Source organism: Narcine bancroftii, chromosome 7 (assembly GCF_036971445.1).
Source record: "Narcine bancroftii isolate sNarBan1 chromosome 7, sNarBan1.hap1, whole genome shotgun sequence".
Taxonomy (NCBI): Eukaryota; Metazoa; Chordata; class Chondrichthyes; order Torpediniformes; family Narcinidae; genus Narcine; species Narcine bancroftii.
This window is the reverse complement of record NC_091475.1, coordinates 159,059,447-159,072,474: the sequence shown is the minus strand read 5'-3', so window position 1 is coordinate 159,072,474 and position 13,028 is coordinate 159,059,447. Positions and strand designations below refer to the sequence as shown.

General features: G+C 76.4%; 1 protein-coding gene across 1 annotated transcript; it reads right to left on the bottom strand.

Annotated features, from left to right (window-relative positions):
* Window positions 1-720: 720 nt before the first annotated feature.
* LOC138740055 (basic proline-rich protein-like) lies at window positions 721-12,732 on the bottom strand. The gene is made up of 6 exons (XM_069892488.1): window positions 12,667-12,732; window positions 11,695-11,825; window positions 11,188-11,481; window positions 10,020-11,141; window positions 1,088-1,229; window positions 721-930 (listed from the first exon to the last, which is right to left on the bottom strand). The coding sequence occupies exons 1-6, from the start codon at window positions 12,730-12,732 to the stop codon at window positions 721-723; spliced, it is 1,965 nt and encodes a 654-aa protein (XP_069748589.1).
* Window positions 12,733-13,028: the final 296 nt, after the last annotated feature.

The window sequence follows — 13,028 nt, the reverse complement described above, 5'->3', positions numbered from 1 at the left end:
GATGGACCTTGTCCAAAATGCAGGGAACCCACTGCAAATAATAAGAGAAAAGGCCAAGGCACCTTGAGCATGTGTGGGAGGGGTTGCTCCATTAATGGGTGCATCTGTTCTGGAGCCAGGCTGATGAAACCATGTGACCTGATGTACTCCAGATGGCGAGGTGGGTGGTGCTGAACATGCACTTCTCTTGGTTGTCAGTGAGGTTCAGTTCCTCGGCCATCTGGAGAAATCTCTCCAGGTTGGCATCGTGGTACTGCTGGTCGTGACTGCAGATGGTGACATTATCCAGGTTTGGGAAGGTCGCTTTTAATTTGTGCCAGTCTACCATGCGATCTATCTACCACTGGAAGACAGAAACCCCATTAATGACTCCAAATGGAACTCAGCAGAACTGGTAGAGGCACCCATCTACCTCAAAGGCAGTGTAGGGCTTGTCCCGTGGGTGGATGGGAACTTGGTGATAGGCTGACTTCAGGTCAATCATGGAGAAGACCCTGTAGCGGCTCTCATTGACCATGTTGGCTATCCTCCATAAAGGGTAGCTGTCCAGCTGAGTGTACCGGTTGATAGTCTGACTAATCTATAACCATCCTCAGTTGACTGCCCCCTTTGACCACCAGGACTTGGGCTCTCTACGGGCTGTTGCTGGGTTCTATGACACCTGCCAGAAGCCGCTGCACCTCTGCCTTGATAAAGTCTCTATCCACTGCGCAATAGTGCCTACTTCTGGTGGATCTTGGCTTGCAGTCTGGTGGAGAGGGTGCAGGTTGGCCAGGGTTGGTTGGATGACATGCTGTCGAGTGTGAGTAGGCCCCTCCCCCAAAGGTGAGGGTGATGCTCTGCAGGTGCCATTGAAAGTCTAACCCCAGAAGGACTGGGGCACAGTTTGGGCATGACCAGGAGTCTAAATCCAGTGTACGTCTCCCCTCCCTACAGTCAGATTGGCAGAGCAGTGCCAGTGTTCATGGTTCTGTCCTGGGTGGCGAAGGCAATAGAGAAGGTGGTGGGTGGAATTTTAGTTTCAGAGAACAGGCCATGTTCAGGTGAAAGAAACTCTCAGTCCACTGTCGAGTAGGGACTTTGTTACCTGCCTGTTGAGCTCGACGTCCATCACGGAGCACCCAAAGCCATGAGGTAGGTCTCTGGAGAGCGTGGTGGCTGCTAGGAACATCTCTGGGTCCGAGTCACAGTTCCCCGACGGTGGAGGTGAGTTGTGCCGGTGTTGTCCTCTGCAAGCATGGGGTGCAGTGGGTGGTGATCAGCAGTGTCAACAGGCATGGGGTGCATTGGATGGGTGGCCTGGTCAGCATCCATGTTGACCACATCGTCAGTGCTGGTTAGATAGGCAGTGTTCATGGTGTAGGCCTGGGAGGCTGTGGTACCTGTGCCCGCTTAGTGGTAGCATGGCTGGACTACCTCTTCAGCTACACTGGGAGGCCGGGAGTCGGGCGGGAGGCCGGGAGTCGGGCGGGAGGCCGGGAGTCGGGCGGGAGGCCGGGAGTCGGGCGGGAGGCCGGGAGTCGGGCGGGAGGCCGGGAGTCGGGCGGGAGGCCGGGAGTCGGGCGGGAGGCCGGGAGTCGGGCGGGAGGCCGGGAGTCGGGCGGGAGGCCGGGAGTCGGGCGGGAGGCCGGGAGTCGGGCGGGAGGCCGGGAGTCGGGCGGGAGGCCGGGAGTCGGGCGGGAGGCCGGGAGTCGGGCGGGAGGCCGGGAGTCGGGCGGGAGGCCGGGAGTCGGGCGGGAGGCCGGGAGTCGGGCGGGAGGCCGGGAGTCGGGCGGGAGGCCGGGAGTCGGGCGGGAGGCCGGGAGTCGGGCGGGAGGCCGGGAGTCGGGCGGGAGGCCGGGAGTCGGGCGGGAGGCCGGGAGTCGGGCGGGAGGCCGGGAGTCGGGCGGGAGGCCGGGAGTCGGGCGGGAGGCCGGGAGTCGGGCGGGAGGCCGGGAGTCGGGCGGGAGGCCGGGAGTCGGGCGGGAGGCCGGGAGTCGGGCGGGAGGCCGGGAGTCGGGCGGGAGGCCGGGAGTCGGGCGGGAGGCCGGGAGTCGGGCGGGAGGCCGGGAGTCGGGCGGGAGGCCGGGAGTCGGGCGGGAGGCCGGGAGTCGGGCGGGAGGCCGGGAGTCGGGCGGGAGGCCGGGAGTCGGGCGGGAGGCCGGGAGTCGGGCGGGAGGCCGGGAGTCGGGCGGGAGGCCGGGAGTCGGGCGGGAGGCCGGGAGTCGGGCGGGAGGCCGGGAGTCGGGCGGGAGGCCGGGAGTCGGGCGGGAGGCCGGGAGTCGGGCGGGAGGCCGGGAGTCGGGCGGGAGGCCGGGAGTCGGGCGGGAGGCCGGGAGTCGGGCGGGAGGCCGGGAGTCGGGCGGGAGGCCGGGAGTCGGGCGGGAGGCCGGGAGTCGGGCGGGAGGCCGGGAGTCGGGCGGGAGGCCGGGAGTCGGGCGGGAGGCCGGGAGTCGGGCGGGAGGCCGGGAGTCGGGCGGGAGGCCGGGAGTCGGGCGGGAGGCCGGGAGTCGGGCGGGAGGCCGGGAGTCGGGCGGGAGGCCGGGAGTCGGGCGGGAGGCCGGGAGTCGGGCGGGAGGCCGGGAGTCGGGCGGGAGGCCGGGAGTCGGGCGGGAGGCCGGGAGTCGGGCGGGAGGCCGGGAGTCGGGCGGGAGGCCGGGAGTCGGGCGGGAGGCCGGGAGTCGGGCGGGAGGCCGGGAGTCGGGCGGGAGGCCGGGAGTCGGGCGGGAGGCCGGGAGTCGGGCGGGAGGCCGGGAGTCGGGCGGGAGGCCGGGAGTCGGGCGGGAGGCCGGGAGTCGGGCGGGAGGCCGGGAGTCGGGCGGGAGGCCGGGAGTCGGGCGGGAGGCCGGGAGTCGGGCGGGAGGCCGGGAGTCGGGCGGGAGGCCGGGAGTCGGGCGGGAGGCCGGGAGTCGGGCGGGAGGCCGGGAGTCGGGCGGGAGGCCGGGAGTCGGGCGGGAGGCCGGGAGTCGGGCGGGAGGCCGGGAGTCGGGCGGGAGGCCGGGAGTCGGGCGGGAGGCCGGGAGTCGGGCGGGAGGCCGGGAGTCGGGCGGGAGGCCGGGAGTCGGGCGGGAGGCCGGGAGTCGGGCGGGAGGCCGGGAGTCGGGCGGGAGGCCGGGAGTCGGGCGGGAGGCCGGGAGTCGGGCGGGAGGCCGGGAGTCGGGCGGGAGGCCGGGAGTCGGGCGGGAGGCCGGGAGTCGGGCGGGAGGCCGGGAGTCGGGCGGGAGGCCGGGAGTCGGGCGGGAGGCCGGGAGTCGGGCGGGAGGCCGGGAGTCGGGCGGGAGGCCGGGAGTCGGGCGGGAGGCCGGGAGTCGGGCGGGAGGCCGGGAGTCGGGCGGGAGGCCGGGAGTCGGGCGGGAGGCCGGGAGTCGGGCGGGAGGCCGGGAGTCGGGCGGGAGGCCGGGAGTCGGGCGGGAGGCCGGGAGTCGGGCGGGAGGCCGGGAGTCGGGCGGGAGGCCGGGAGTCGGGCGGGAGGCCGGGAGTCGGGCGGGAGGCCGGGAGTCGGGCGGGAGGCCGGGAGTCGGGCGGGAGGCCGGGAGTCGGGCGGGAGGCCGGGAGTCGGGCGGGAGGCCGGGAGTCGGGCGGGAGGCCGGGAGTCGGGCGGGAGGCCGGGAGTCGGGCGGGAGGCCGGGAGTCGGGCGGGAGGCCGGGAGTCGGGCGGGAGGCCGGGAGTCGGGCGGGAGGCCGGGAGTCGGGCGGGAGGCCGGGAGTCGGGCGGGAGGCCGGGAGTCGGGCGGGAGGCCGGGAGTCGGGCGGGAGGCCGGGAGTCGGGCGGGAGGCCGGGAGTCGGGCGGGAGGCCGGGAGTCGGGCGGGAGGCCGGGAGTCGGGCGGGAGGCCGGGAGTCGGGCGGGAGGCCGGGAGTCGGGCGGGAGGCCGGGAGTCGGGCGGGAGGCCGGGAGTCGGGCGGGAGGCCGGGAGTCGGGCGGGAGGCCGGGAGTCGGGCGGGAGGCCGGGAGTCGGGCGGGAGGCCGGGAGTCGGGCGGGAGGCCGGGAGTCGGGCGGGAGGCCGGGAGTCGGGCGGGAGGCCGGGAGTCGGGCGGGAGGCCGGGAGTCGGGCGGGAGGCCGGGAGTCGGGCGGGAGGCCGGGAGTCGGGCGGGAGGCCGGGAGTCGGGCGGGAGGCCGGGAGTCGGGCGGGAGGCCGGGAGTCGGGCGGGAGGCCGGGAGTCGGGCGGGAGGCCGGGAGTCGGGCGGGAGGCCGGGAGTCGGGCGGGAGGCCGGGAGTCGGGCGGGAGGCCGGGAGTCGGGCGGGAGGCCGGGAGTCGGGCGGGAGGCCGGGAGTCGGGCGGGAGGCCGGGAGTCGGGCGGGAGGCCGGGAGTCGGGCGGGAGGCCGGGAGTCGGGCGGGAGGCCGGGAGTCGGGCGGGAGGCCGGGAGTCGGGCGGGAGGCCGGGAGTCGGGCGGGAGGCCGGGAGTCGGGCGGGAGGCCGGGAGTCGGGCGGGAGGCCGGGAGTCGGGCGGGAGGCCGGGAGTCGGGCGGGAGGCCGGGAGTCGGGCGGGAGGCCGGGAGTCGGGCGGGAGGCCGGGAGTCGGGCGGGAGGCCGGGAGTCGGGCGGGAGGCCGGGAGTCGGGCGGGAGGCCGGGAGTCGGGCGGGAGGCCGGGAGTCGGGCGGGAGGCCGGGAGTCGGGCGGGAGGCCGGGAGTCGGGCGGGAGGCCGGGAGTCGGGCGGGAGGCCGGGAGTCGGGCGGGAGGCCGGGAGTCGGGCGGGAGGCCGGGAGTCGGGCGGGAGGCCGGGAGTCGGGCGGGAGGCCGGGAGTCGGGCGGGAGGCCGGGAGTCGGGCGGGAGGCCGGGAGTCGGGCGGGAGGCCGGGAGTCGGGCGGGAGGCCGGGAGTCGGGCGGGAGGCCGGGAGTCGGGCGGGAGGCCGGGAGTCGGGCGGGAGGCCGGGAGTCGGGCGGGAGGCCGGGAGTCGGGCGGGAGGCCGGGAGTCGGGCGGGAGGCCGGGAGTCGGGCGGGAGGCCGGGAGTCGGGCGGGAGGCCGGGAGTCGGGCGGGAGGCCGGGAGTCGGGCGGGAGGCCGGGAGTCGGGCGGGAGGCCGGGAGTCGGGCGGGAGGCCGGGAGTCGGGCGGGAGGCCGGGAGTCGGGCGGGAGGCCGGGAGTCGGGCGGGAGGCCGGGAGTCGGGCGGGAGGCCGGGAGTCGGGCGGGAGGCCGGGAGTCGGGCGGGAGGCCGGGAGTCGGGCGGGAGGCCGGGAGTCGGGCGGGAGGCCGGGAGTCGGGCGGGAGGCCGGGAGTCGGGCGGGAGGCCGGGAGTCGGGCGGGAGGCCGGGAGTCGGGCGGGAGGCCGGGAGTCGGGCGGGAGGCCGGGAGTCGGGCGGGAGGCCGGGAGTCGGGCGGGAGGCCGGGAGTCGGGCGGGAGGCCGGGAGTCGGGCGGGAGGCCGGGAGTCGGGCGGGAGGCCGGGAGTCGGGCGGGAGGCCGGGAGTCGGGCGGGAGGCCGGGAGTCGGGCGGGAGGCCGGGAGTCGGGCGGGAGGCCGGGAGTCGGGCGGGAGGCCGGGAGTCGGGCGGGAGGCCGGGAGTCGGGCGGGAGGCCGGGAGTCGGGCGGGAGGCCGGGAGTCGGGCGGGAGGCCGGGAGTCGGGCGGGAGGCCGGGAGTCGGGCGGGAGGCCGGGAGTCGGGCGGGAGGCCGGGAGTCGGGCGGGAGGCCGGGAGTCGGGCGGGAGGCCGGGAGTCGGGCGGGAGGCCGGGAGTCGGGCGGGAGGCCGGGAGTCGGGCGGGAGGCCGGGAGTCGGGCGGGAGGCCGGGAGTCGGGCGGGAGGCCGGGAGTCGGGCGGGAGGCCGGGAGTCGGGCGGGAGGCCGGGAGTCGGGCGGGAGGCCGGGAGTCGGGCGGGAGGCCGGGAGTCGGGCGGGAGGCCGGGAGTCGGGCGGGAGGCCGGGAGTCGGGCGGGAGGCCGGGAGTCGGGCGGGAGGCCGGGAGTCGGGCGGGAGGCCGGGAGTCGGGCGGGAGGCCGGGAGTCGGGCGGGAGGCCGGGAGTCGGGCGGGAGGCCGGGAGTCGGGCGGGAGGCCGGGAGTCGGGCGGGAGGCCGGGAGTCGGGCGGGAGGCCGGGAGTCGGGCGGGAGGCCGGGAGTCGGGCGGGAGGCCGGGAGTCGGGCGGGAGGCCGGGAGTCGGGCGGGAGGCCGGGAGTCGGGCGGGAGGCCGGGAGTCGGGCGGGAGGCCGGGAGTCGGGCGGGAGGCCGGGAGTCGGGCGGGAGGCCGGGAGTCGGGCGGGAGGCCGGGAGTCGGGCGGGAGGCCGGGAGTCGGGCGGGAGGCCGGGAGTCGGGCGGGAGGCCGGGAGTCGGGCGGGAGGCCGGGAGTCGGGCGGGAGGCCGGGAGTCGGGCGGGAGGCCGGGAGTCGGGCGGGAGGCCGGGAGTCGGGCGGGAGGCCGGGAGTCGGGCGGGAGGCCGGGAGTCGGGCGGGAGGCCGGGAGTCGGGCGGGAGGCCGGGAGTCGGGCGGGAGGCCGGGAGTCGGGCGGGAGGCCGGGAGTCGGGCGGGAGGCCGGGAGTCGGGCGGGAGGCCGGGAGTCGGGCGGGAGGCCGGGAGTCGGGCGGGAGGCCGGGAGTCGGGCGGGAGGCCGGGAGTCGGGCGGGAGGCCGGGAGTCGGGCGGGAGGCCGGGAGTCGGGCGGGAGGCCGGGAGTCGGGCGGGAGGCCGGGAGTCGGGCGGGAGGCCGGGAGTCGGGCGGGAGGCCGGGAGTCGGGCGGGAGGCCGGGAGTCGGGCGGGAGGCCGGGAGTCGGGCGGGAGGCCGGGAGTCGGGCGGGAGGCCGGGAGTCGGGCGGGAGGCCGGGAGTCGGGCGGGAGGCCGGGAGTCGGGCGGGAGGCCGGGAGTCGGGCGGGAGGCCGGGAGTCGGGCGGGAGGCCGGGAGTCGGGCGGGAGGCCGGGAGTCGGGCGGGAGGCCGGGAGTCGGGCGGGAGGCCGGGAGTCGGGCGGGAGGCCGGGAGTCGGGCGGGAGGCCGGGAGTCGGGCGGGAGGCCGGGAGTCGGGCGGGAGGCCGGGAGTCGGGCGGGAGGCCGGGAGTCGGGCGGGAGGCCGGGAGTCGGGCGGGAGGCCGGGAGTCGGGCGGGAGGCCGGGAGTCGGGCGGGAGGCCGGGAGTCGGGCGGGAGGCCGGGAGTCGGGCGGGAGGCCGGGAGTCGGGCGGGAGGCCGGGAGTCGGGCGGGAGGCCGGGAGTCGGGCGGGAGGCCGGGAGTCGGGCGGGAGGCCGGGAGTCGGGCGGGAGGCCGGGAGTCGGGCGGGAGGCCGGGAGTCGGGCGGGAGGCCGGGAGTCGGGCGGGAGGCCGGGAGTCGGGCGGGAGGCCGGGAGTCGGGCGGGAGGCCGGGAGTCGGGCGGGAGGCCGGGAGTCGGGCGGGAGGCCGGGAGTCGGGCGGGAGGCCGGGAGTCGGGCGGGAGGCCGGGAGTCGGGCGGGAGGCCGGGAGTCGGGCGGGAGGCCGGGAGTCGGGCGGGAGGCCGGGAGTCGGGCGGGAGGCCGGGAGTCGGGCGGGAGGCCGGGAGTCGGGCGGGAGGCCGGGAGTCGGGCGGGAGGCCGGGAGTCGGGCGGGAGGCCGGGAGTCGGGCGGGAGGCCGGGAGTCGGGCGGGAGGCCGGGAGTCGGGCGGGAGGCCGGGAGTCGGGCGGGAGGCCGGGAGTCGGGCGGGAGGCCGGGAGTCGGGCGGGAGGCCGGGAGTCGGGCGGGAGGCCGGGAGTCGGGCGGGAGGCCGGGAGTCGGGCGGGAGGCCGGGAGTCGGGCGGGAGGCCGGGAGTCGGGCGGGAGGCCGGGAGTCGGGCGGGAGGCCGGGAGTCGGGCGGGAGGCCGGGAGTCGGGCGGGAGGCCGGGAGTCGGGCGGGAGGCCGGGAGTCGGGCGGGAGGCCGGGAGTCGGGCGGGAGGCCGGGAGTCGGGCGGGAGGCCGGGAGTCGGGCGGGAGGCCGGGAGTCGGGCGGGAGGCCGGGAGTCGGGCGGGAGGCCGGGAGTCGGGCGGGAGGCCGGGAGTCGGGCGGGAGGCCGGGAGTCGGGCGGGAGGCCGGGAGTCGGGCGGGAGGCCGGGAGTCGGGCGGGAGGCCGGGAGTCGGGCGGGAGGCCGGGAGTCGGGCGGGAGGCCGGGAGTCGGGCGGGAGGCCGGGAGTCGGGCGGGAGGCCGGGAGTCGGGCGGGAGGCCGGGAGTCGGGCGGGAGGCCGGGAGTCGGGCGGGAGGCCGGGAGTCGGGCGGGAGGCCGGGAGTCGGGCGGGAGGCCGGGAGTCGGGCGGGAGGCCGGGAGTCGGGCGGGAGGCCGGGAGTCGGGCGGGAGGCCGGGAGTCGGGCGGGAGGCCGGGAGTCGGGCGGGAGGCCGGGAGTCGGGCGGGAGGCCGGGAGTCGGGCGGGAGGCCGGGAGTCGGGCGGGAGGCCGGGAGTCGGGCGGGAGGCCGGGAGTCGGGCGGGAGGCCGGGAGTCGGGCGGGAGGCCGGGAGTCGGGCGGGAGGCCGGGAGTCGGGCGGGAGGCCGGGAGTCGGGCGGGAGGCCGGGAGTCGGGCGGGAGGCCGGGAGTCGGGCGGGAGGCCGGGAGTCGGGCGGGAGGCCGGGAGTCGGGCGGGAGGCCGGGAGTCGGGCGGGAGGCCGGGAGTCGGGCGGGAGGCCGGGAGTCGGGCGGGAGGCCGGGAGTCGGGCGGGAGGCCGGGAGTCGGGCGGGAGGCCGGGAGTCGGGCGGGAGGCCGGGAGTCGGGCGGGCGGGCGGGCGGGAGGCCTGGAGTCGGGCGGGCGGGCGGGCGGGAGGCCTGGAGTCGGGCGGGCGGGCGGGAGGCCTGGAGTCGGGCGGGCGGGCGGGAGGCCTGGAGTCGGGCGGGCGGGCGGGAGGCCTGGAGTCGGGCGGGCGGGCGGGAGGCCTGGAGTCGGGCGGGCGGGAGGCCTGGAGTCGGGCGGGCGGGCGGGCGGGAGGCCTGGAGTCGGGCGGGCGGGCGGGCGGGAGGCCTGGAGTCGGGCGGGCGGGCGGGCGGGAGGCCTGGAGTCGGGCGGGCGGGAGGCCTGGAGTCGGGCGGGCGGGAGGCCTGGAGTCGGGCGGGCGGGAGGCCTGGAGTCGGGCGGGCGGGAGGCCTGGAGTCGGGCGGGCGGGAGGCCTGGAGTCGGGCGGGCGGGAGGCCTGGAGTCGGGCGGGCGGGAGGCCTGGAGTCGGGCGGGCGGGAGGCCTGGAGTCGGGCGGGCGGGAGGCCTGGAGTCGGGCGGGCGGGAGGCCTGGAGTCGGGCGGGCGGGAGGCCTGGAGTCGGGCGGGCGGGAGGCCTGGAGTCGGGCGGGCGGGAGGCCTGGAGTCGGGCGGGCGGGCGGGCGGGAGGCCTGGAGTCGGGCGGGCGGGCGGGCGGGAGGCCTGGAGTCGGGCGGGCGGGCGGGAGGCCTGGAGTCGGGCGGGCGGGCGGGAGGCCTGGAGTCGGGCGGGCGGGCGGGAGGCCTGGAGTCGGGCGGGCGGGCGGGCGGGAGGCCTGGAGTCGGGCGGGCGGGCGGGCGGGAGGCCTGGAGTCGGGCGGGCGGGCGGGCGGGAGGCCTGGAGTCGGGCGGGCGGGCGGGCGGGAGGCCTGGAGTCGGGCGGGCGGGCGGGCGGGAGGCCTGGAGTCGGGCGGGCGGGCGGGCGGGAGGCCTGGAGTCGGGCGGGCGGGCGGGCGGGAGGCCTGGAGTCGGGCGGGCGGGCGGGCGGGAGGCCTGGAGTCGGGCGGGCGGGCGGGCGGGAGGCCTGGAGTCGGGCGGGCGGGCGGGCGGGAGGCCTGGAGTCGGGCGGGCGGGCGGGCGGGAGGCCTGGAGTCGGGCGGGCGGGCGGGCGGGAGGCCTGGAGTCGGGCGGGCGGGCGGGCGGGAGGCCTGGAGTCGGGCGGGCGGGCGGGCGGGAGGCCTGGAGTCGGGCGGGCGGGCGGGCGGGAGGCCTGGAGTCGGGCGGGCGGGCGGGCGGGAGGCCTGGAGTCGGGCGGGCGGGCGGGCGGGAGGCCTGGAGTCGGGCGGGCGGGCGGGCGGGAGGCCTGGAGTCGGGCGGGCGGGCGGGCGGCCTGGAGTCGGGCGGGCGGGCGGGCGGGCGGCCTGGAGTCGGGCGGGCGGGCGGGCGGGCGGCCTGGAGTCGGGCGGGCGGGCGGGCGGGCGGCCTGGAGTCGGGCGGGCGGGCGGGCGGGCGGCCTGGAGTCGGGCGGGCGGGCGGGCGGGCGGCCTGGAGTCCGGCGGGCGGGCGGGCGGGAGGCCTGGAGTCCGGCGGGCGGGAGGGAGGCCTGGAGTCCGGCGGGCGGGAGGGAGGCCTGGAGTCCGGCGGGCGGGAGGGAGGCCTGGAGTCCGGCGGGCGGGAGGGAGGCCTGGAGTCCGGCGGGCGGGAGGGAGGCCTGGAGTCCGGCGGGCGGGAGGGAGGCCTGGAGTCCGGCGGGCGGGAGGGAGGCCTGGAGTCCGGCGGGCGGGAGGGAGGCCTGGAGTCCGGCGGGCGGGAGGGAGGCCTGGAGTCCGGCGGGCGGGAGGGAGGCCTGGAGTCCGGCGGGCGGGAGGGAGGCCTGGAGTCCGGCGGGCGGGAGGGAGGCCTGGAGTCCGGCGGGCGGGAGGGAGGCCTGGAGTCCGGCGGGCGGGAGGGAGGCCTGGAGTCCGGCGGGCGGGAGGGAGGCCTGGAGTCCGGCGGGCGGGAGGGAGGCCTGGAGTCCGGCGGGCGGGAGGGAGGCCTGGAGTCCGGCGGGCGGGAGGGAGGCCTGGAGTCCGGCGGGCGGGAGGGAGGCCTGGAGTCCGGCGGGCGGGAGGGAGGCCTGGAGTCCGGCGGGCGGGAGGGAGGCCTGGAGTCCGGCGGGCGGGAGGGAGGCCTGGAGTCCGGCGGGCGGGAGGGAGGCCTGGAGTCCGGCGGGCGGGAGGGAGGCCTGGAGTCCGGCGGGCGGGAGGGAGGCCTGGAGTCCGGCGGGCGGGAGGGAGGCCTGGAGTCCGGCGGGCGGGAGGGAGGCCTGGAGTCCGGCGGGCGGGAGGGAGGCCTGGAGTCCGGCGGGCGGGAGGGAGGCCTGGAGTCCGGCGGGCGGGAGGGAGGCCTGGAGTCCGGCGGGCGGGAGGGAGGCCTGGAGTCCGGCGGGCGGGAGGGAGGCCTGGAGTCCGGCGGGCGGGAGGGAGGCCTGGAGTCCGGCGGGCGGGAGGGAGGCCTGGAGTCCGGCGGGCGGGAGGGAGGCCTGGAGTCCGGCGGGCGGGAGGGAGGCCTGGAGTCGGGCGGGCGGGAGGGAGGCCTGGAGTCGGGCGGGAGGGAGGCCTGGAGTCGGGCGGGAGGGAGGCCTGGAGTCGGGCGGGAGGGAGGCCTGGAGTCGGGCGGGAGGGAGGCCTGGAGTCGGGCGGGAGGGAGGCCTGGAGTCGGGCGGGAGGGAGGCCTGGCTGTGCCTGGAGTCGGGAGGGAGGGAGGCCTGGCTGTGCCTGGAGTCGGGAGGGAGGGAGGCCTGGCTGTGCCTGGAGTCGGGAGGGAGGGAGGCCTGGCTGTGCCTGGAGTCGGGAGGGAGGCCTGGCTGTGCAGGACTGCTGCCTCTAGGGCTCGGACTACCTCCACACTTTTGGCCAGGGAGTACATATTGTCCTCCAGCAGCTTATGCCTGACTGCTCTCAAGCACAGAGCTCAGACACAGGCATCCCTGATCAACCTTTCAACTTCCTTTTCAATCAACCCAGGTTCGACCATGCATGGTCAAGCCAACTGACAAAGGGCTCCTAGACTTGGCTGTCTCTCCGGAGTGCTGTGCATGAATGCTTAGAAGGTACCTGGTGAAGACCACATTCATTAGGGGTTAAAACATAGTTTCAAGGCTGTTCATCACCTCGGGGCAGTCTTTGAGGGCCTGGATGCTCGGGGACCCAATTCCAACCAGAGCAGGACAAGCTTTTTCTTGTCAGAGTCTAGGACGTCAGCATATGCCTCGATGATTCGACTGTGTGTGCCTCCAGATTTCTATGCGTGCGTGTCCGGGTGATGTGGGTTGACTTCGAGGCTCCCGGCACTTAGGAGCTTCTCTATAGCAGATTAAATTTTAAATGAAATAAATTGTGATGTGCTGACATATAGAAAGCAGACACAATATGAAAGACTGATCAACAGGCTTTATTCCACTTAAATTCCCTGCTGTTGTTAGCTGTGCTGGCTCTGTGTGACCGACCTCGAGGGGCCGGATGTGGCTTATATCCCGGCAGATGATTGGCAGCCGACCACGAGGGGCTTGGTCCATTTAGGTCAGCTGATTGGCAGCCAGCCAGGTGTTGTCTTGTCCTCCAGTGCTCTTCCTGCAGGTATACAGGTCGCCCCCTGCAGTAGGCTAGTGGTGTATCACCACACCCATCTACTTTCCTCCTGTCTCCCAAGTGTGAGTGTCTCTGTCAGTCATGTCCATCATCCCTTCTGCATCCAAAATGATCCAGAGTTCATCCAACTCCAATTCCTTAACTCAACAGAGCAGGATTTGCAGCTGGATGCATTTCTCACAGACTGTAGGATGTGCTGCGCTGACAACTGGTCCCATCTCCCGGCTCCTCCCCCAGGGGCCTGTATAATACCTTAGATTCCCACCTAAACCCAGAGCCCATCTGAAGCCTGTTCATAAACCCTACCTGCATTGTAAGCTAATAAAAGCGATAGTTCACCCTACGGTCGAGTGTGAACTTTTATCTATGATACAATCCAACAGCTTACAAACAATGATGGCAGCATTACTCAAGCCCAATATGCTGTTAATAAATCCCAGTCCCCCAATGCAGCTGACAAGTTTGCATAATGGCTAGGCTGCTTCCAGGACTACCTGAATGCGACCAGGGACGTCTTCCATACAGACAAGTTCCAGGGGTAGGGACAAAGAGGTATGCATTCATCTGAGACTGCCTGACGTACAAGGCTGCCTTTGAGGAACTGAAGGCTCGCTATACAAAGGCCCTGAATGAGGTCCTAGCTAGGCACCGGCTCACACTACGCTGCCAACAGCCCGGAATCAATTGACGACCACCTGCTGGATCTGCAGACGCTGGCTAAAAAGTGCAGATATGAGGCCGCTTCGGGCCGCGTCCAGGAAGATGAACAGATCCGAGACACCTTAGTCTCGAGGTATGTGAGGTAGTGATAGCTCGAGTCAGGAAGGAAGGATGTGGCTAGCCACGTCAAGCTGGC

Bases quoted from the DNA above. Each gene is read 5' to 3' on its own strand.
- LOC138740055 (XM_069892488.1), bottom strand. From the start codon at position 12,732: ATGCATACCTCTTTGTCCCTACCCCTGGAACTTGTCTGTATGGAAGAC. The intron at 11,482-11,694 runs GTGATGAACAGC...TCTGTGCTTGAG, and splicing joins CCCTCAAAGACTGCCCCGAG to AGCAGTCAGGCATAAGCTGC. The intron at 931-1,087 runs GTAACAAAGTCC...ATCTGACTGTAG, and splicing joins ACGTCGAGCTCAACAGGCAG to GGAGGGGAGACGTACACTGG.